At 45.5% G+C, this 22,402-nt stretch overlaps 1 protein-coding gene across 2 annotated transcripts in view; it reads right to left on the minus strand.

Annotated features, from left to right (window-relative positions):
* The window catches only part of AMOTL1 (angiomotin like 1), a 73,567-nt gene that overhangs the window by 6,179 nt on the left and 44,986 nt on the right, over positions 1-22,402 (minus strand). For both annotated transcript variants that reach the window (XM_030951818.1, XM_030951829.1), the window contains 6 exons: positions 19,387-19,531; positions 18,233-18,322; positions 11,492-11,637; positions 5,536-5,685; positions 1,879-2,069; positions 444-569 (listed from right to left, as the gene is read on the minus strand). In XM_030951818.1, the coding sequence (XP_030807678.1) occupies positions 444-569; positions 1,879-2,069; positions 5,536-5,685; positions 11,492-11,637; positions 18,233-18,322; positions 19,387-19,531 (848 nt within the window). The remainder of the gene's footprint in view (positions 1-443; positions 570-1,878; positions 2,070-5,535; positions 5,686-11,491; positions 11,638-18,232; positions 18,323-19,386; positions 19,532-22,402) is intronic.

The raw sequence follows: 22,402 nt of genomic DNA on the forward strand, positions 1-22,402 counted from the left end.
AAGATGTTAATCTATATTTATGAAGGCAGTGGCAAAACTCCGCTACTTCCTTGGAAGCAGGATTAGCTTGCATCTGTGAGTGAAAAACAAAACCCAAACCCAGTAAAAACAATCACTGGTATTTTCCACAGCAACAAATACACCTTTTTTATAAAACTGTCTGCAAATTTGTGTCCTTGCATGCCAGACTACTTTTAATAATGGAACAGCCTCTGCTTTGTAAAAGTGTTGGGTTTGCCACAGAAGGCTTAACAGGAAGGTAGGGAGGAAGTTATGACAACAATTCTTTAATCCCTGTTTGAATGCTGAAGAGCAAAACTAAGTCAAAGTGAAGCCAAGCCCATCCTTTCCAGGCATGTAAGAAGGAACAGAAGGGCATCCTGATTTATCTGAACCCAGCCCCAACCCCACAAGAAGCAGGAATGGCAAGGCATATCCCTTACGTGTACTCCATGTCCTGGCAGCGGCGGTTGGCTTGCACGATCTCCTCCTCCTCCTGCCAGCCCCGCACCTCCAGCGCCGTCTCGCCGTAGCTGCCATTGTGCGAGTGGCTCGGGGCCGAGGCATCCCTGGCAAAGGGTTCACCACAGTCAGTCAGGATCCTGAGACTGTGAAGCTGCCTTTTGCAAGTGACATTGAAACTTGCAAATAAAACCCCAAACCCATGTTCAAAGAGCAAGCCAGGAATGCTGTCCATCAAGTGGATGGATACCTGGCATCGGGGCATCCTGTTGTAGCAGGCTACTCTCAGCTTGGGCTGGGTGATTAATGCCATTCATTTAACTGGGTTAAAGGAACAGAGAGCATGCTGGAATCATGGGTGACCCACACAGGGATAACAGCCACCCAGAAGGACAGGGTCAGACATCAGAGGGACCCACGCACCAGATTCCCAGTCAACAAGACTACATAATGAACCAGTAACAAAGCTCTACGCTTTGGAAGTTGAAAAACAGCACGGTAATTGCCGCCTAGACTGGAGTGCGAAAGAAAAGTCCATCCTGAGTCACACATCTAAATGCATTTCAAAGGGAAAATTCACTTTAGGATGTTTCCTGGGGATTTGGTTCCTAAGAAACTGGGTTGAGAAGTTAACTATCCCATCCTCCTGATCACTGGGAAGTGTCACTGCCTTTTGTGCTTTTGGCCACCACGCTTTGACACAGACAAACTGGAGACAGATATCCAGACATATGCAATGTGAATGGGAAAGGGTTTACATTAGGTCATGTCAGGAATGGCTAAGGAGAAGAAGCTAGTTCAGACCAAGGAAAATACAACAGGGAATATCTGTCTTCCAATATTTACAAGGCTGTTTAAACATCAACAGTGGTCAGTTGTTCATCCTGTATGCCTGGGAAGGACAAGAATCAATGCAGATAATTGGCAGTGAAGAAGTTTAGCTTAGCTATCAGGAAAAACATTTTAGTTTGAAGATTAATGAAGTGGTGAAAAGAGTTATTTAGGCAATAAAATTTCCCTTACTACAGGTTTTTAGAACTAGGTTAAACAATCTTGTTGCAGGCCATGGGATGGGTGCAGCTATATACCATGTCCCTGCTCACTTCGCCGGGGTACTGGGAGGAGCTGCCTTACCTGTGCTGTGTAATTTGGCACCTTCAGGCTCCCAGAAGCCATTGCTTCAATCTGATGTCTAGATCTGATAAGCCTTTGGACCCAGTCAGAAGGATAAATCCTGTCTCAAGCAACTATTCTATCTCACAGGCATGGCACCCAGGAGAAGTGCATTAACCCTGGCAGTGTGACTCAGCAGGGCAAGGCAAGCAACATCCACCCTCAAGAGAACACCCATTCTGTACTATTTTGCCACGCTTTCCATGTGAACAGAGCTGCCTGCTTGCAGCAAGGCCATCTTACCTCTCTGTGGCAGCTGTGGCTGCAGCGTTCATGGCAAAGTGCCGGATCGTACTCTCCTCCAGGTACTTCTGCTCCCACTTGGTCATGTCAGCTTCCAAGGCCAGGATCCTCTCCTCCTTCTCCCGCACCAGCTCCATGAGGGCTGGGGCATTATGCTCTGGAAGGCTGCTTGCCTGGTAGCTGCCCTGCCTCTGCCAGTGGAAACAGTGACAGATATTCATGCCCTGCCAAGCACGGCACGCTGACCCTTTTTTCCTCAGTTTTCTGGCACATACAAAGACACCTCCATGTCTTTTGACAAGGGCAGGTGGAAATCCCAGGCTAAATCCCTTAGCTTGCAGGAGAACAGGCACATTGACCATATGTGTAGCCCTAGCACACGCTTCCCCCGCCCATGCTGACAGAAGCAGGGATTTGGCTGCTATCCTGGATGTGCAGAAATTTCCTGGGATAACCCAAGCTAAGGGAAAAAGTAGAAAAAAAAGTTGATAGGAAAAGAAGCAATGAAGCTTTAAAATACATTCTTCTTGCTGGGACTTCATGCCCATGGCTGGGCAATGCTAAGTATGGACAGGCAGTTATTACCAGAGGGTTTATATATTAAAGCTGAAAAAAAGCACCTTGTGACCTAGTTACATGTACCCTTTTTAAAGCAGCAGCTGGGAAAATATCCCAGCCATGCATTTAAGCTTGTCCCTTCTGGCACATTAGTTCTCTTGTGCCCTCAGGGGATGCTTTCCGTGGTGTAACAGCTAACGTTCTAACTAGGGGGGCAGAAGACTCCCAGGCACCTGTGGGGTGGCTCCCATGGGATGCTGACAAGCAGCAATGGGTGCATAACTCTTTCCATCTATGCTGCAAGAAAAGTGCTTGTCCAGGCAGGATTTATTCCACCCAATTACAGCACTTTAATTTAAGTCATCTAAGCAGCATGGGTAGCTACCCCGAGCTCCTCTCATTGCTGATAGGGAGGCAGAGGCAGATCCATTCCTTGGCTCAGCAGAAGGACGAGTGCACAATGAGGGGAGAGGCATGAAGCTCTGGGAGAACTCAGTAGAAATAAATTAATTAAAAAAATGCAAGAGATTTGTTATACTCCATGGTGAATGGTATTGCGCTAAAGAGGAAACTATGTCTCAGGAGCACTGGCTTCTCATTCATGCTGCACCTTGAAGGTTCCACTGGCACAGCTGTACCACTGAAACTAGAGATACCAGGAAAGGGCTGCAGCCTTTGCCTCTGGTGCAGTAACAACATGTTTGGAAGATGCTTTCTGGAAATGCAGTATGGAGCAGCCCTTGGGAACAATGGCTGTGACTCTGCTCCTACAAAAATATTGTCATACCTCTGTCAGGAAGGTAGTATTTTGGAAGTGTGGTCCTGATCTACAAATGGTATCCTGGGACACCACAGGAGCTTGTAGTCTTCTGAGTCAAAACATCTGCCAGCCCTGCACACTGAGCCTGCAGTGCTGACTGGAAGGGCTTGTTTATTGTTCCCAATTAGTGTGTCAGTGATAAGGAAGATTTGCCATTTGGACTCAGCTACCAGTAAGCCAGGGACAGAAGAGATTCTGGCTCACTGTCTCTTTGTGTGCTGAGTCCCTTCTGCTCACTCTGGTAAAAATGAGAAAGGAAATCACCTTTTTTTCTCTATAATGAGAAAATGTTTCAGTAGCTATAATTTTGATTACTCAGAGAAGACAGCTCTGAAGCAAAAAGCTGGGGTATTTTGAAGTAAAGTGAGTCTCTGCAACATTGTGGTTCATAAACAAATAGTATAGATAAAAATAGTAAAAATACCCCAAAGTTTTCTCCCAAAGCTTATAGGAGAGACAAGAAGTTAAGAGTTATCTTTCCTCTTAAAACTGACTAGATGGAATGGATGCAGGCATTTGAAAATTATGCCAACCCAACAACCAATTGCTAATTACAGTACCAAAAAAAAGTTAAAAATAAACAATCTGTAAATTACAGAAGAATTTTCTGCCAAAATGAACAGACATAGCCTGAACTCGCAAGACAAGGATTTCAGCAACAGTCCATCCCTGTTACTCAATATATCAATCTGTCTCAGCCTTGGTTCTAGTTTTACATTCACTTGTATTTTAATTGTATTTTTCTCAGATGTTCTTTTCTCAAATGGCATTAGCATGTTATATTCTACATAATTCCTTTGTTAAACTGGAAGAGAGCTAGCTGAGGGGGAACTGAGAAGACCTGAACAGCAAGCCTGTGGCGGACTGGGCAAGAAAGACTGAAAACACTTCTATGGCAGCAAGAAAGAGTAGAGATGAATGAGAAGGGTCTGCAGGGAGCAGCAGCAGAGTGAAACCTTGGGCAGGGTGCTGGGGAACCTGCCCTGCCCTGGGACTGCCAGAAGGAAAGGGATGCTCTCAGGTCTGGCTGCTTCATGACTCTGCAAACTCCTGACACTGACCCTGACCGTAGAGCTATTTCCCAATGGCACCCTGCCAGCAGGATCAGCCCCTCTGCTTTCTGGCAGCACAAGCTCTGTGTAACAGCTGCTTTGGTGTCCACTAATGGCTTATAAATAAGGAAAGGTTATAGCAGCAGATGCGTGCGATGACAGATACGGGTGAGTGCTTCAAGAGTTTCAAGAGTTCCAAGAGCATCATGCTTTGCTTATGTTGCTGCTTTTTCCCCAAGCTGTAGTTTGATACGTTTAGCATATCTGCTCACTCTCCTCCAGGGCCAATGCCCATGTATTTGGCATTTGGTGTGGGCTGCAGCCTGGAAATTCTCCCTGCAACCTCATCATTTTTTTTTTTCCTTTTCAAGATGACTGGACTTTGTGACTTTGGGATGAAGGTGTTATAACAAAGGGGTAACTGTGCATAAAATACAAGCATAGCAATACCCCTCTAAGGACACAGGGCTGCCGAAAAGCAAGGGGACACACACAGAAATTCAAAGCTATACTGCTAGCCCATTCTGGACTGGACTGATATATAAATAATTTATTGTCTGAAGATGATATCACTTGGCTCCAGATCTCTCATGGGCTGAAGTTTCTGTGAACCACATACATCAAGCTTTGCACAGAACAAATATGGGCCTAGATCTTGGTCCTACCAGATCCCACATCATCCCACTTGGCCTTTTCAATGAAACATCGGTTAAAATTTTTGGGGTGAATCTCACATGTACTGCACCTTTCCTCTCCTCCTTCTGTGTGGAGCTGGTTTGCACAATCTATCATTGCTAGAGAGAGAAACATGGAAGGACATTTTCCCCTGCCTGCCCTTGGGCAAGGGAGCCAGGACATCTCAGCTCAGCAGCAGGCAGGGTTCAACTGTTTTTAGAGCTCCACAGTAGAATGGCCCCATCCTCTGCTGAAGATTAGGAATAAGAATCATAGAGTGTTTTGGGTTGCAAGGGACCTTCAAAGATCATCTAAATCCATCCCTCCTGTCATGGGTAGGGAAAACTTTATGAGTTCAAAGCCCCATCCAACATTACCTTGAACACTTCCAGTGATCAACGACCCTATCCAAAGGAATGGTTTAGGAGAAAAGCCCGACAACCCCAATCAAAAGATAAGGTGTCACCTGGCAGGACTGCAAGTGACCATCTCTGTTCAAATCAACACCAAAGGCCCCGTGCTGGGGTCCTGCCCATATCACCCTGTGCTCACCTGCTGCATCCTCAGCGAGTCCAGCTCTCTCTCCAGGCGTGTGCGCGGCCGCCGCTCCATCTGCTCCCTCTTCTCACAGGCTGCCTGCAGCTGTGTCAGTGCCTGCTGCAGCTTCTCCACCTTCTCCACGTAGGCCTGCTTCCTGCGCAGCTGTGGGGCACAGGGCTCAGCAGGCTGCAGGGCACTGTACCCCACCCTGGGCTGCTGGGACCCCTGAGCACTTCAGGCACACACTGAGCTTGAGCATGGCTTGGGTCATTTGCTTCCAAGAGCTCCTCTAGGGAAAGGATGGTGTCTTTGATGGGCAGGGAATGTGCACAGCAGGCATTGCTGGGACACAGCTACCCTTTTTGGAAGGAATGCTGTCCCAGATCTTCCACCCACTGGGGATCTGCTAACCATGAACCCCCCAGGCCATTTCTAAGCAAGAGCTGTGATGTTGGTGGACACTCTTTGGGCAGATGCAGGACAGACCCAGTTAAGAGGAATCGCCGTGGGTTTTATTGACTGCTGACACTCAGCACACTGCCTGCACCCAAAGAGAGGGGTTCTTTCTTCACTCCAGCATATTTGCTCAGCACAGGTGGAACAAGTGGAGTGCCAGCAGCCAGAAGCACTCCCACATACTCTATCATGCTCACAGGCTTGTCCATGGTGATCTGTAGATGGGATGTCCTGGCAGCTAAAGCCAGGCCCTCTTTACATCTATAATGCAAGTACTGAAGGGCTAAACCATGACACAAGGATTTTGCAACGCAGTGTTCTACAGCCAGAGATTGCTCAAGCAGCATACCCCAAAAGGGGTACAAATTCCTCTTCTGTCACCCTAAATCCATCCATGTCACAGGTGAAGTGAAATACAGGCTTGCTTACAGCAAAAGCATAGCTTGGTCTAAACAAACCTCCCTAATGCCTGGCACCAACAACTGGCAGAGTGACCTCCTTAGCCCTGCTGCAATCTAGGGTAATGCTTACAGCTCCCTGGGCTTTCCCTGAAAATTAATGAGATTACAAACCCCACTAGTCTCTGGCAGCAGCATGAAGACTGCATTCCTTAGGAGCTCACGACTTGGCAAGACCCATACAGCAGAGGCTCCTTGCTGAAAGTGCTATTTTGGCAGTAAGAAGGTGTTTGTGTCACCTCCAGCCACACCAGCGTGGATAGAGAGGGACAGGGAGCTCCCCCAGGGTCTCTCTTTGGCAGCAGACCTCATCTGCTCCCCCATGTCCTGCCAAATGCTGCAGGGTCCATCTATATCACAGCAGCCACGACTTGGCTTTGGGGTACCCTCTAGGCCTCAGGGTTCACACTCACACACCTCTGCCCCTGTGGCTGAGGCAATGCTCACGTGCCCACCACTGCCTTCAGAAACAATTCTGCAGGAGATATGCAACAAGACAGTTCCCACATTCATAAGTTTATAGGAAGGTTCTCAAGCCAATTCTGACTTTTCTAGTCTGCATGTAGATTCATAAACAAAAAAAAATCACCAATGAATTTAAAACACAAAGTATAAAATGTTGTAATTCAAATTAATTTGGGTTGCCAGTGAAGCATGGATATAAGGGAAGGATGGCTAAAATCAGAGACATGTGATGCTAAGCTCCAACACCTCACAGACACACAGACTCCAAAAAACCCCAAAACTGGATGGCAACTGGAGAGGTACCAATCCATCCTCCTGCTGCTGCATGGTAGGATCAAATGTACATAAAACTTGGCACATATCTCTATAAGCTGTTTACAAAATCACCCAGGGGTAGGAATTACACGACCTATCCCTGCAAACTACTTCACAGCTTATTTTTCTTTACTGCCAGAAAACTTTTACCCTAATGCCTAATCTGGCTTTCTCTTATGCAATTTAAGCAAATTACTTCTTGTTCTGTTTCCAAACTGTGATCTACCAGAGCAAGAAGCATTTAATTAAACAATTCACTTCTTCACTAGATCAGCAAACTTGCCTGAACACTGCCCTTGTCCTGGGGATTAGGAAAATAAAGATAAAGAAGAGCTAAGGCTAAAAGGAGATCATCCAAGCAAATAAATCTGAGTAAAGATGAGTGGGTCTTGGAAAAATATCTGTGCTAGAAATGTAACTCCAGTTTGAACAATTGAATTCTACAGATATGAGTTTTGAATGAAAGACTAAGAGATGGAGAACCCACTATCACTCTAAGTAGATTGTTTCAGTGTTCATTACTCTTAACTCTTTATTTTCACCCTGATTTGTTCAGCTTCAGCCTCCAAACACTGCATCTCATTATTTCCTCTTATATTAAATAGAAATGTTTAATCTCTCTACAACAACCCTTCTTCATCCATCCCTGGATGGATGAAGGGAGAGCAGTGGACATTGTCTACTTCGACTTCACCAGGGCTCACCATACTGTCTCTCACAACATCCTCATGGGTAAACTCAGGAACCATGGATGCATGGACAGTGAGGAGGATTGAGAATTGGCTGAAGAGCAGATCCCAGGTGTCACAGGGTCTGGTTGGAGGCTTGTCACTAGTGTTGTCCCCCAAGGTTCAGTATTGGGCCCAGCTTTGTAAACCTATGAATCAATGACTTGAGGGAAGGTGCAGGTGCCTCCTCAGCAAGCTGCCTGCAGACACAAAGCTGGGAGGAGCTGATGATAGCCCAGAGGGTTGTGCACCCCTCCAGAAGGACCTTGACAGGCTGGAGAGACGGACATAGAGGAACCTTCTGAAATTCCACAGGGAAAACGCAGAGCCTTGCACCTGGGGAGAAATAAGCCCATACTCCGGTACAGGATGGGGGCCGACCTGCTGGAAACCAGCTCTGCAGGGAAGGACCTGAGGGTTCTTCTGTGGGTGATGGAGCACTGGAACAGATTGACCAGAGAGGTTGTGGAGCCTCCCTCACTGAAGATCATCAAGAACCATCTGGACACAATCCTGTGCCATGTGCTCTAGGATGACACTGCTTGAGCAAGGAGGTTGGACCAGAAGACCTGCTGTAGTCCCTTCTAATCGTAACCATTCAGTGATTCATGTTCATGTGCACAGTCTGAAGCTCAGAGAGCTTTTCACTTTAATTCTTCCCAGCAAAGAACAGCTTCTGGACCCCAAATAAATTGTACAGCTGCTTTCTAAGCCCTCTTCAATTATTCAGTTTTCTATTCAAAGCATGGAACAGACACATGATTCCCATAGCAGTCTGCTAAATGACATGTGGTAATAATACCACCTACACATTTTGAATTAAATCCTTCTACTAGCAGGCACTCAAGGATAATGCAGATTTATATAGAACACTATTTTATGCTAATTCAACTTACTCGCCACTGCTTATTTCTCAAGGCTTGATTTAAAATGCTGTTAATTACATGCTGGTGGTAGAAGAAATCTGGGCAGATTTACAAAGCTGTGTATGAGCTAGAGCTCTGCTAACAATAATAACAGTCATTTTGATTTGACTGAATTTGTGTTTTCCTCAATATATTCCAAATTATAGTAAAAATCCCTGGCTTAAAATGAAGGTTTAACACTGCAGCTTATCTTCTGCATGTGTCTAAATAAGATCCAGAAACATTGGAGACTGTTGAAAAGGTGCTTGAATTCAGCCATGAAAACAGGACGAAAGGGAAAGTGAGTGCTGGAGCTTGGGCACGTGCTGGCAGCCTCAGATTAACTGCACTTCACCCAAGCTGCCTGACACTGCCTTGAACAATTAAAACACACAGCTGGGCTAAAATTCATTTGAACTGCCCCTAGAATGAAAAAAGAAGTTAAAAGATACCAGATCAACATGGGTTTGTCAGGCTAAGGACTCTGATATACTCTGGCAAATACCAAGGCATCACTTTCATATGTCACCTCTGAGACCTACCATGCCCAGGGCAGGAGGTTACCACCTCTGTAACACCTACAGTGCCCCAGGCAGGAATTTACCACCTCCATAACTCCTGCCATGCCCTAGGCAGGTTAGGAGCTCCCTAGAGGGGAACATCTAACCTCTGCTCAGCTCTACCAGTCCACAATCCAGGATCCAGCAGAGGCACATTTCTGTTGAATGACTAGACTAAAATCTGACTACTGCCAAGCTCTTAGAGCCCTAAGGCTGCAAACATATTTACTACAACACAGCAGGCACAAGGTAGGTTCTTGAACCACCTGCCTGGAGATCACTGTATAAATGCTTCTGCCTTCACTAGTCTACTCAGCAAGTCAATATTACCTGCCAGTACCACACTGACAGTCTGTGGGCCAGACACAAGCTAAACACTTCTTCTTCCCATCCCCTGCATGATGCCATGAGTGTAGAAGCAGGCATTGCCACCTAAACCATTCCTTTATTCAGCCCTTTGTAATGAAATGCAAACAGAAAACCTCAGGTGGCCTTTCAGCCAAAGAGTGTCAAGTGAATTATGTACAGATTAAAGATATGCTGGCTCCTGCAGCTACCCCAAAGGGACTGCCCCAAATACACCCAGATGGTGAGCAGGCTTTAGCCTAACTAACAAAGGAGCACTTAAACTTAATGTGATCCTCTTCTTGCTGCTGAGTGCATCTATCCAAGGAAATGGAGTTTTTAAAATGTTTCTAAACAGGGAGTCAGAATGGGCCAGTGGTCAGGTACAAACCAGCAATGTCTTCAGCACTCACATATAGCACTTTAAATCTTCCAAACTCTAAGTAACCATTGGTTTAGCCTGACAGGGAGTCTGTCATTGTCATTTTACTGTCAATAAAAAACATTCAAAAATCACAGAGGTCAATTCTCCCTTCATCTTTCCAAGGCAATGAATGGCACTTAAGTTAATCGCAAGTATTTGGGAAAGGCTTTCTCTGCTCCCCACAAGACCCCTTGCATCCCCTGGCCAGCCCTGGGGAGGGAGCAGGTGGAAAATGAGGCTCTGAAGAGGAGCAGAGCTGCCCAAGATCCTGCCAACAGTCTGTGCCAGAGCCTGAACCTCTACCTAATCTGCTAGGGCAGAGGGTCATCAACAGCCTTCCTGTCACCGATGACCTGCCACTTAGGTAGTAAAGATCAGGTTCCTTTTACTTCCCATAAAACATTCTCCCTCTCTTGGTCCCAGGGACAGAGATTTTAGGGGTCTGAAAGGTCAAAAGGGCCTGTTTTGACAGTTTTACCTGATCTGCTACCATGCATAGACTTTCAACTAGTTACTAGATCCACACCTTCTGATTTGAAGGTCCTTAAGGAATACATTAAATTGAGACTTTCTTCACCAGTAATGGAGAACTGACAATGTCACACATGTAGTTAAAACTGAACATTATTTCCACTACGAATTTGTCCAGTTTCAGCTTCCAACTACTAGGTATTGCTCTGTCTGTCAGTTTAAAGAGCACCTGTGCCTGGGATTTCGCTTCCTCTCTGAATACCTATTTTCACTATCAGGCTTATATGATTACTTATTGGGATTCTTGCACTTCTTGGGTCTCACAGTATGATAGGTTCTCTTCAGCTCTCAAATGAAACCTGTAGCTCTAAATCCTGGTCAGTCAGTCTGCTTCCAGCCAGATCAGTCAGATATTTTAAGATGTGAAGTCACCAAGTCCTGCACTGCTGTGTGCATCTCAAAAGCTTCCTGGTATTCTTTGGTGAGAAATGGGATGCACTAACACCACATGTCTCTATCAGTCCCAGGCCAGTGAGTAGTCAGTTTTTTATTCAATTTTTCTGCTAAATCCTACCATGACCTCAGCCACTAGCTAGCTGAATTTGATCTTGTTCCTGGTTCCATGTTGAAGGCTTTGCTCTAGACACAACTATGGTCTCCTTTGCTGCTTGTTTGGTTCAGTATTGTGTAACTACACATTTTCTCTATAAAAGGGCAAGTGCAAGGGAAACAGGAAGACCTAGCACCCTGTGGGTAGAAGAGAATCAGGACTTGGGTGGAGAAAGGTCTAACCATGAGCCATGTCTATCCTCAGAGTACAGAAATATTGTCCATGCCTCACCTCCTCTTCCAGCTTGATAACTTTGGCTTGTGCATTGTTTAGGGCCTGGTCAAGGATTTCAATGTGCCTCCGCTGGTCCTCATTGGCTGAACGCACAGCTGCCAGTTCCATCTCCAACTTTTCCTTCTCCTTCAAGTTCTCTTTGTCTGAAAGAAAGACAGGAACAAGAGCCACTCCATGAGGACAGCTCACAGACCGCACACCAGAGGAAAGCTGTCACCTCCCTAGAAGAACAGAAATTAAGAAAAGCAGCAGCGAGCAGGGCCTCTACAACACAGTGCTGAGATACAGGGGGCAAGGAGCTGCTACTGCCAGGGCTCAGCCCCTCAGTGCCCAGCCTTACACCAGCAGCAGAGACCAGTGGCAGCTTGGGCTGCAACTGCACCAGCAGAGCTTGTGGCCCCCAGCACTACCTCAGAGCTTTCCATTCTGCTGAACTGCTAGCACATCCCCCAGAAACATTCTGGCTTGCACCAGCTACCCCTTTTTTACACAACACCTGCATCAATAGCTGCTGATAGCTGCCAGCTTAAATTCTGCTGCCTGCTGTAATGGGCAAGAAACCTCAGCCCCATGGATGTGGGCTGTGCTGAGCCTCATGCTTTTTATTTGCAAAGATGGAGATCATGACACACAGAAAATTGAAGAAGTCAAATAGCAAACACAAATCTGTGCTGGATAGCCTGAAAATGGAAAGAGGGGAAAACAGTAACAAAGAATATGATAGGAGGCCTCTGTACACACTTCTTTGCCCATGCAAAGAAAAGGGAGGCTGTGGGAGCCATTTCAGGCCTATGGGGGCCCTGGGTGACCTTCCAGACCTGCAGGACTTAAGGATCCAGTGACCAGTGCTCCCCTTCTGTTAAGCATTATGAGTGAGACTAAAGCATGTAGATAACCTCTGTGCTGAAAAATCATCCCTTTTTTGGGTAAGATTTAAAACAACATTAAAAAAATAAACAACTGGCTAAATTCAGTCTGCTCTGCTCACATCTTTGTGTTTAGCAACAAATTGCAGGCCCACCATTGACTTTGCTGGCAAGCTGCCTGGTGAAATGCTTGGCTCCATCTGCTTCTGCCCTGACAGTGCTGAGAAGCCATTTCTGGGAACACAAGTGTCACAGGCCAGTCACTGGATCCTGATGTCAGAACACAAACAGTTAATGACTGAAGTGAGCAGGGGATTGAGGATTCTTTCAGTGACATCTGAAATTTCAAAATCTGGCCTTTGTTCTGAATGACAACAAAAATAGATAGTTGGAAAACCTTCAGGAAGGAAAACTTCCTCCAAAAATTTATTTGGCATCAATTAAATGTTGTTTTGATTTTTTATTTTTAAAACATAGCATTACATAATTTATTATTTTTTAACTGAAGTGAAAAGTTGTTTCAAAACACTGAAACTTGGGAAACCTGCCCCAAACATCCAGCCCATGTCACCCAAATGTGGCCACTCAAGCTGGAAGCCCAACCATCCACCTTCCCCCAGGCAGGGTCAGAAAACTTCTCATGTTCAAAGCCATTCTATTTTAGACCTGAACTACCCCCAGCAGGGCCACATTCTTCCTTAGTGTGAGGTGGGATGAGAACAGGTTTAATTCACACACTATCAGCAGGTGCCTGCAGCAAGGTGAGATGGACACAAGCTGAGCCACAAGGCAAAAGTGGACGAGGTGAGCCCAAACCCACCCACCTGTCTTCTCATTTATCCTACCAGGGGGAACTCAGCACCTCATAAAAACTGCTGGTGGCAATACCATCATGCTGGTCACTGCAAAGCCCACAGGCAAAGCCCAGGGAGTGCTGTGGACACTGCACCACTGACTGCCACCATGAGCCGTCTTGGGATGATGGTGGCCTTCCTCTTCCCTTGTTGGCAAGGGATTTTATATTAGATATGCAGACCTCTTCCTTCAATGCAAAAATATTTACTCCAATCGGATTAGCCAGAAGGAACATTGGTATCTATTGTAGAAAAGTGTAAATCTGGGCAAATTATCAGGGAGCTAATGTCATTAGAGGGTGAGGAAGCTGGAAGATGAATGCTATTTCAGCCCTCCACTCCACCACCTCATGCTGGGACCACACATACTCTGCTCTGGACTTGAAACCCATGTTTCGCATTACACATGGGGATAACATAGCAAAACAGCACTTGGGATCTTCATTTTCAATTTCCATTCATGGAAGTTGAAGTCCTCAGCCTACTCTGTTGCATTGTGCTTTCTATCCTGCCAAGAGGGCTAAATATACACAAATACACAAAATAATTACCACTAGAAAGCTGGCAAGCAAAATTTCCTGAACAGCTCTCAACATTGCTCCATGTCAGCTTCATCCTGTAAAATTCTAGATGTATATTTTATAAGTTCTTTACTTGCATTAATTTTTAGTGATGAAGGACTTAGTTGAACATACTTTAAATTCTCTTCAAGTACAAAGAAAGTATCCTTAAATCTAAAACCACTGTTTTACTGCACTACCCTTGCATACATCTTTTTAACTAAAGGACTCAAATTAATAATTATTTCTGTGTTCTGCTGGGTCACTGCCATACCCCATTACAGAACAGCTCCCAAAAGGCTTCACTGTTGCAGCTCACAGTTGTAATCTCACAGCTTTCTACAGACTGCCTCTGAGTGTTGTACCTCCACACACTGTGGATATTACACTTGTATTCCAGCTGGGAAGACAAAAGGGGGTGAAGCAAGGAGGCTGCTTCAGTACTTCTCAAACAGGCTTTCTGACTTGTCAGGCTGGGTGAGTACATCAAAAGTCTTGAATCTGCTTTGAAATGGAAACTTCAGACAAAAAGATACAGGCATGAGATGACACAGACTCAGTGTAACTCAGATGTGACTCCCACCTTAGCACACATTACATCTGAGTATCAACTTATTTGACCTATTTAATGACCATCTCAATACATCCCAAGCTGATTTTTGCCTTGCTCTGATGCTGCAGAGTGGCAACATGGACATATTTTAAAGACAGTCCTTGCTACTACAGAATGACCACTGCTGGCAGAAGAAAATATATTAAATTACAGCAGCTGGAGACTAATTTGGCCGCAGGAGATTTCCTGCAAACAAGAGTGGTTCCCATAGCACATCCCTTGCAGCACTCCCAATAATTTCTCTTATGCAGGTTTTCATTTCCCAGTGGTGGCTCTTCACTCACAGCTGTTAATTCCACAGATGCCTTCCAGTGACCATGCCTTTCCTCGTGAAACCTGAGGGACTTCTTTAGCCTCTTGTCACTCTTGCAGCTCCTGACATGGCAAGTGTGTGGAGCAGCTCTGTCATCTGCCATCCCTGGTCACAGATGTACACCATGGCAGCTGCTGCCAGTCACCCTTGGACCAGCTGATGTACCAGGATGGGGCACAAGAGTCACCTCTCCTGCTCACCTAGATCAAGCTGTGTCCCAGCCAACTCCAGTGGCCCAACCTTCCCAAACAGCCACGGCTGTGAGACAGGGGATCAAGAGCAGGATGGGCCCTCATGCTCTGACAGCCTCCCCAGACCGACTGTCAGAAGGAATCTGAAAGGAGGACAGGACCTTGTTGCCTGCTCCAAAGACCTCTCAGCAGCTGGTATCCGCCCCATAAGAATAAGTAAAATAAATCAATCAGTATTTATACCAAGCAGCCAAACAGGAGAAGGTTTTCCACAGCTTTACTAAATTCTCCACACATTAAATAGACTCAGATTGACATTTCCCTGCAGAAGAGCAGCAGAGCTACTGTCCATTAGTCCAAGCCTCACTCAGTGCTCTGCAGCTGTGGTTTGATGCTGACAAAGTTGGGCCAAAGGAGGTCTGGAGCAGCAATGCAGATTATTTCCTGATTATTTCCTGTCTGGAAATGGGAACATTTCTTTGCCTGGGATATTTGGGACAGAGATATATGCACAAGTTCATGGCACATGAACTGAACACTCCCACAAAGTGTAAGGCTTTATCAACACACTGCTAAAACTGCCCATGTATCCCCACTAACAGATATGGAACCATGTGGATGGGAACAGACCTCAATTTTTCTCAGACACCTGAAAAAACAGTGCTCCCATAGTTCAGAAATCCAAAAAAAACAGACAGAATTCTCACACTCCACCAAAATATATTTTTCCCAAGATATGAGGATGATAAGCTGCATTGTAAGCTTTCTCTCAGCCCTATGTCCTTGAAACCATCCTCAATCTTCCTGCCTCTTCCTTTCCACAGCATCTCTCAGCCTCCTCCTAAGTGTCTCTTCTCTTGCCTGTATGGGCCTATATGCCTCCATCAGCCACTGCTTCACGGCCTTCCTTAAAAAACCCTTTTCCCTGACAAAACATCACATAATTATCTTTTAAATAATATGGTGTGAGTATTTTCCAGCCCTGCCTAGCACTCAATACTTAGAGGCATGTGGCCTGGCTTTAACTATTACTATTGCAAAGAATAAGATTTTTTTTGTCACCTGCAGTCTCCATCTCAGAGCACATGACTGCTCTGTACTGTTGCACTGCTAATGGAAAGCTCTGCGAGGAACTGAGAAATGATCCTTGAACATCCTTCCTTGCCAGATTACTTTTTCTGCGAGTCTTTCCCAATACTGGAGCTTTACCATAAAAAAATTGCTATGCAGTATTACCAGCCTCAATAATCTTATCTTTCTTCAGCTCATCACCAGAGTGGCTTAAAAATGACAACTTTTAGGAAACTATGAATGTTGGAGTCTTCTTATATAACTTGGGTCATGTTTCCCAGCTGTTTTCCAAAAACATAGGGGCTAGAAATCTGCTTTCCTAATGAAAATTTAGATTTGCATTTACTAACCTGCATTTACGTAATAACCTGCTACTCTTCGGAATAAAACCAAAATATCATCTTCACAACAAAACTTTTTCTCTTTTTCTAAAATGACTGTTTCAAGCTCAGTGCATATAAAGCAGCTAAAACTCAGTTTCCTTCTTCCCAGTTTTCTGCCTGTGCATCCCATTAAAAGACATGAGGAAGGTACAAACTGTGCTTGCAAAAACCCCCAGGTCAGCGGTGAGGTACAGCTGAATCCCAGTCACAGTCTGTCCCAGGGGAAGACTCAGACACACACAAACATCAGGGTATGAGTGCAGTCAGCAACAGTGGATTTCCAAGCAGAACCTTTTATGGACTCTGAGAGGGGTGTTTGTTAGGCAGACACCCTGATACTCGAGGTCAGGACTGTGCATGTCCCAGCAGCCCAGAGAACATTACTGAAGAGGACCTGCTTTACATGTGCCCGTTTTTCTATTCTTGGAAGCACTCTGCATTGCATTAGTAACATTTAGCTTGCTGGCCTAGCCAGGAGACACTCCAAGCATCCAGACCTTCTTACGTGATAGGATCCAAAAAGCTATATTTGTTTGTAAGCTGTGAATTGATTGCAGCAATATGCTGAGTGCACAGCACAAAGTTTCACTGCTAGGTATTTATCAGCAGAAGCACAGAGCATGTTTATGTACTGGAAAAGAACTCAAACTGAGTCCATCCTGGGGATTTAACTCCTCCTTGTAGCTAATAGCATATGGCAACACTGCCAGGCTGTCTCTATGTGAAGAGAGCAGATCCCAGTCTCCAATTTCTACTGAGCAGCTTATCCCATCTGAACTCTTCCCGAGGATGATAAGATTTATACAGCAATGCCATTTCCTTAAGAGATCATCCCATTGCATTTGCAGCAGTATCTGCACACCTTTATGCCATTTGCTAATACGGCAAAGCTAACGTGTCATGGAAGAGATCACTGGATTCTCTTCTGGGTTGTGCACACGTGTACGAAACAATCAGCTGTGCTGGCATCATAGCTGCTGGTGGGAGCCAGGAGAAGGCTCTCCAGCATTTGGAGCAGCTGCTGGACATTGCAGGGCTGGTGGTGAGGCATGTTGAATAGTACCAAACTCTGCAATGCTAATGGAGGTGGATGGTTCTCCACTGCAGTTGCAGCTCATCTTCCAAGGAAGCTCTCGATGTGATAAAACAGAAGGATGAGCTGTACACAGCAATGAGCTTCACTGGGATTTCAGCTCACAAGATCCTGCACAGCTTCCAGGTGGCCAAGCCCTTCTGGAAGCATGCTGAAGATGCTTAGGATACAAAAGAAGCCACACACAGCTACACAGCATCCAGCTGCTCAGGTTGGATGGTCACACACACACCAGTGCATGGCAAGGAAATCGGCAGCACTATGGCCAGTCATTATGGGAGCCTACACTGCATTGGGAACGGATGCTTCCATAGCAATAGAAGCTGTAAAATCTCTGTCACTTCAGTCCTTGGTAAAAAGCATGGTTGAGCTCTGCTCTTTCTGCTGGTAGTCAAACCATGGCACTGACAACTAGTCAGCAGAGCTCGTTCTGAGCTTCTCCCAGCCAAGAGAAGAATCTGGCTTCTCTAAAAAGCATGCATCTTTAGAGATTATCTCTGCAAGCAACACTTCACAATTTCAGATAAATATTTATCAAAAATAAGCTAAGTTGTGTTACCATTAACTCCCACTGCTTGGTTCTGGTGCTCAGAAGGAAAAAACCCTACCCCAAACAATCCAGTCTGCAGCTTAAACAAGCCTGTGTGATGAATTAGCTGAGTAAAACCAAACCACAAGCAGGGTAACAATTAATAGCAAAGTATTCACCTCCACTCCACAATGCATATATGTGTGCATGTATATATGCATATATCTATATTGGCATCTTCCAAACAGATCAGAACAGTACTCACTCTGAGTGGCATAAAGGCCCTCTGTTGCCTTATCCTCGTGCCCATCGAAGTCTCGGCTGGCCAGCTGCCTATTGGCTGTCTCCAGTCGTTCTGCAAAAACACAGGAAATACTTCAAGTATAAATATATGTATATAAAATTGTAGGCCAACCAAGAAAATAAGATGCATGCCAGCAGAGAAGTATAAATAGACTCTCTGAAGGAGGATATTAAAATGGAGGCTGACACATACATAAAAGATGAGGCCTTTGACCTCTTCCATGAAGCTGTGTTATTCAGATTCACAGAAACTGGGAGCAAAGTCTCTGCCATTCACAGCTGACATGCCCAGGCACTCATGTCTCACACTACTCAAAATGCACAAGGCATTTGCAATCTGAATGACCCAGCTGTGTAAGGAGATGGCTGCTTTCCTGCAGCGAAGAGCTGCCCCTGGTGCAGCAAGACATCCTGGGGAACAGGAGCCCCCAGCCCAGTGACACCACTCCTTGAGGATGCCCTGGGAAAGAAGGCATTTTCTGCAGCCAAGGACAGCTTCCCCTGGAAAGGTCCTGCCTTCAGAAACTTCCCCCTTCAAAAAGACAATGTGTCCCACTCACACCATTGCAAAAAACATAAAAATATAAGTCAGCTTGAAAAAGGTACCCAAGTACCCCCCATCAGGAACCTGGATGGGCAATAGGAAATGGAGGATATGTTGGGTAACTTTCTCAAAAGGATACGCTCAAATTTAAGCTTTTAAAAAAAGGGATAACTTTGAAACTGGCTACTGGCCTGTGAAGGCACTGACCTTGGAGATTTATGGGTAACACAGCATTGTTCTACACTGCAATTTGCTCTTTAGGAGTGGGCAGGTGTCTCAGTTTGAGACAACAGGATACTGTGACTGGTGGCCTCACTGTCAAATCCGTATTTTCAAGTGCTAAACACAAAGGCACCATCTGGAGCTGATTCTTACACTTTGCCAGAAGGTTTTTTTGCCACCAGGAGGGTGACAGCAGTTTTGTCTAAGACCAATGAGCAGGGCCTTATTTCTCATGATGTGTATCTAAATATTGTGTGAAGCCACTCCTCTAAAGCCTGCTGCTCTGGAGCTTGTTAGTGAAACAGCATGTCAACCAAAGGGGGAAAAAACCACAAGCAACTGTAACGTACCACGGAGATCCCTGTTGAAGTCATGAAGTCTCCTAATCTCTCCTTCGAGTTTGTTTCTCATCGCTTTGTCCAGGGACTCCCTCTTAGTGGTGGTCTTCACCAAACCCTCATAAGCTTCTGAAATCCTCTGAATCTCAATTTCAAACTGAAAGGAGAGAGAGTTCCTGTTAAAGCCCTGCAGGAATGTGTCCCGTTCCAGTGTTTGCCCAGCACATTCCAATAACACAATGGGTCAGGGCAATGCTCATGTCCAGTGTCACACCAGCCACCAACTCTGCAATGACCGATCTCCCTGGCAGACAATGCCATGAAGCCCCAGCAATGCTGGTGGCTCCTGCACTGGGGACCCCTGTTAACACCCTGTGGGGCAGCTCACCATGTCACAACACCTCAGGACACCCCACTGGCAGCTCCCAAAAAAGCCTGAGGTGGGCTAGACTTGATGGAACTGCTTGGTTGCCTTTGGTCTATGTCCAAGGTGACTGCTTTAATTACACCCAAGAGGAGAAAAAACAAGAAATGGTGTACTTGTGTGGGCTGTATTTTCTCCTAGAAAGGGTGTAGGAGGCAACATTTATTGTGCAACAGGTCCCTGATCCAGAACTTATCTCTGAGCTCTGAATGCCACCAAAAGTATTTTAGGCTCAGCTCTGGCCTCCTGTCACTTTTAAACTACTGTGATCCATTCCTTTCCATCCTTGACTGAAGACTTCTTTATACAAGAGAAACTCTCTGTGACAAACAGAACCAATTGTCTTGGATTTTCAATCTTCTTATCTTCATCTTCTTGAAATGCGGAGAACTGCAGGCAGGGTATGCAGAAGAAGCCCTTAGTGGTGAACTTGAATCTTAAGACCTGAGCCCAAAAGACTGACAGAAGAATAGTCCTGGGTAGAGTTTTGCTGCTCAGCTCAATCCATCCAACTCTTTTAATAAGATAATATCATGTTAAGTGATACAGCTTTGCTAAAATTATTGCTGCAGAGATGATCAATGCTGATGTGGGAATCTGTTCCTGCATGCCTGGCCCTTGTGTTCATCGAGAAAGGCTTGATAATGTGCAGGCTGGAAAACCAGAAGACACACATAGCCTCCCAAGTACCTTTCTAAATCTGGTGCTTTTTTGGCCTCTTGAGTCATGGGTGGGACAGATTCATGATTTTTGAAGCCAGGGTGCAAGCTCACCTCCACTTGCTGAAGAGTTATTAGGTTCCTCTCAGTAAGCTTCAGGCATGATTTTCCAGCTGCAGCACTTGCAGAGTGAAAGCTCCAGCGACACTGGAGCTGTCACCCCACTGGGTGTGTAGGAACGCACAGTGAGGCTCCAGCAGCCTGGACCTGCACCTCCTACAATGCTGGAGCCACTCTGTCAAGATACAGCCCATGGGCAGGCAGCATCTCCAAACCACGCACCAAGGAAGCCTGGCAGAGCCATGATGGCGAAACCTGATTACCTTCCCCAATTTCTGCTTCCAGCTTGTTCACAAGTACAAAAGCTGAAACAAGTGGGGAGATTCAGACTAGCCATGAGAAAGAGTTTCTTAACTGAGTGGGTGGTCAAACCCTGGAACAGGTTTCCCTAGAGAGGTGGTCAATGCCCCAAGCCTTTCAGTGCTTTAGAGGCATATGAACAATGCCCTCAGCAAGATGCTTTAATTTGGTTCTCTCTGAATTGTTCAGGGAGTTGGTGAGCCACTATCTGCAGGAGAAGACGCTTTCCCCAGACAGCTCCTACCAAAGCAGAGCAGATTTGCCAGCACAAAAGTGGCTTTCCACAGCCTAACAGTCTGGCCCAATGCAGCTGGTTAGCACAAGGGCTCTGCTTGTCCCTCTATATGCTGGTATTTCCCAAAACACATCACCACACTCCCTGCAGCCCTGGAGGCAGAAACTTCCTGTAGCAAGTGCTCCATCAGCACTGAACAAAATTAAAGGAGAGCAGAAGAACAGCCATAAATTGTATTGGCGTTTCTCAACAGCTCTGGGATTTCCTTCTCCTTCTTCCATGGAGGAAAAAAAACCCACTTCAGCGTTTTCTCTGCCTGGTAGCTCCTGGAGCCAACCCACTCAAACAACCCACACATGTGGCATGGGGAAGAGCCAGCCCAGCCTAGCAATTAAACTTCAGCAGGTAACACTACTCAGAAAAGGGAAAATCATCCAAAAAGCTCAAAATTAAATGCACACAATTCCTCTTCCAACTTTTTTTAGGTAAGAAAAAAAGGCAACTCATCAAACAGCAGAAGGACTCATCACCTCTCTAGAAAAAAGTCTGTTCACACACAACTGAGAATGTGACAACCCTCAGAACTGACCTGTTTGTACAAATGCCCAGGGAGTCCTACAAGTCGGGCTGACTTTCTCTAACTTCTTCCCCTGTTCTGTAATGAATAAAAGTGATGGGAAGGTTGTCCTACCTAGAATAAAACTCTTACCCACAAACAAGAAGTACTCATTCCTGACCTTTCCACTTGCAATAAGAGGGAAGAGTTTTCACATCCAAAGTACATAATTTAACTCAATCACATTTTCAGAGGCAATGCTTGTGGGAACTGAGGAAGACCTGCCCTGACCTTGTGTTCAAACACAGCAAAAGCAGCATGGGAGGGATACCATGTGTTAGAGATTTGGTTTTCTGAAGAAAGAATGCACTTGAGTATGTGTTTCACTTCAATACTCCGCTTACATTCCCCCAAAGTCAATGGGACTCAAGTCCACACTTTATTGACTGAAGTGAGACTTCAGCCCATGCTTGAATACCTTTCTGTTGGTGTCTGATGCAACAGACTTGCAGGGCATCCAAGATAAAGAGAGAACCATTTCCAAGGGTGAAAGAAACCAGAATATTTATAGGGCATTACACTTAAATACCTTTTACAGAACAACGCAGCTTTTGTAAAATTAATAGCTGGAATATTTCTTTTTGCCCACAAAGGCCACAGGAAGTCAGTAATAAAGTTTTTGCAGATTTCTTCATGAATAGTTAACGTTGCTGCGAAATTTTTTTTAACTGAGT

The sequence above is a fragment of the Camarhynchus parvulus genome, chromosome 1 (genome assembly GCF_901933205.1).
Source record: "Camarhynchus parvulus chromosome 1, STF_HiC, whole genome shotgun sequence".
NCBI classification, from domain to species: domain Eukaryota; kingdom Metazoa; phylum Chordata; class Aves; order Passeriformes; family Thraupidae; genus Camarhynchus; species Camarhynchus parvulus.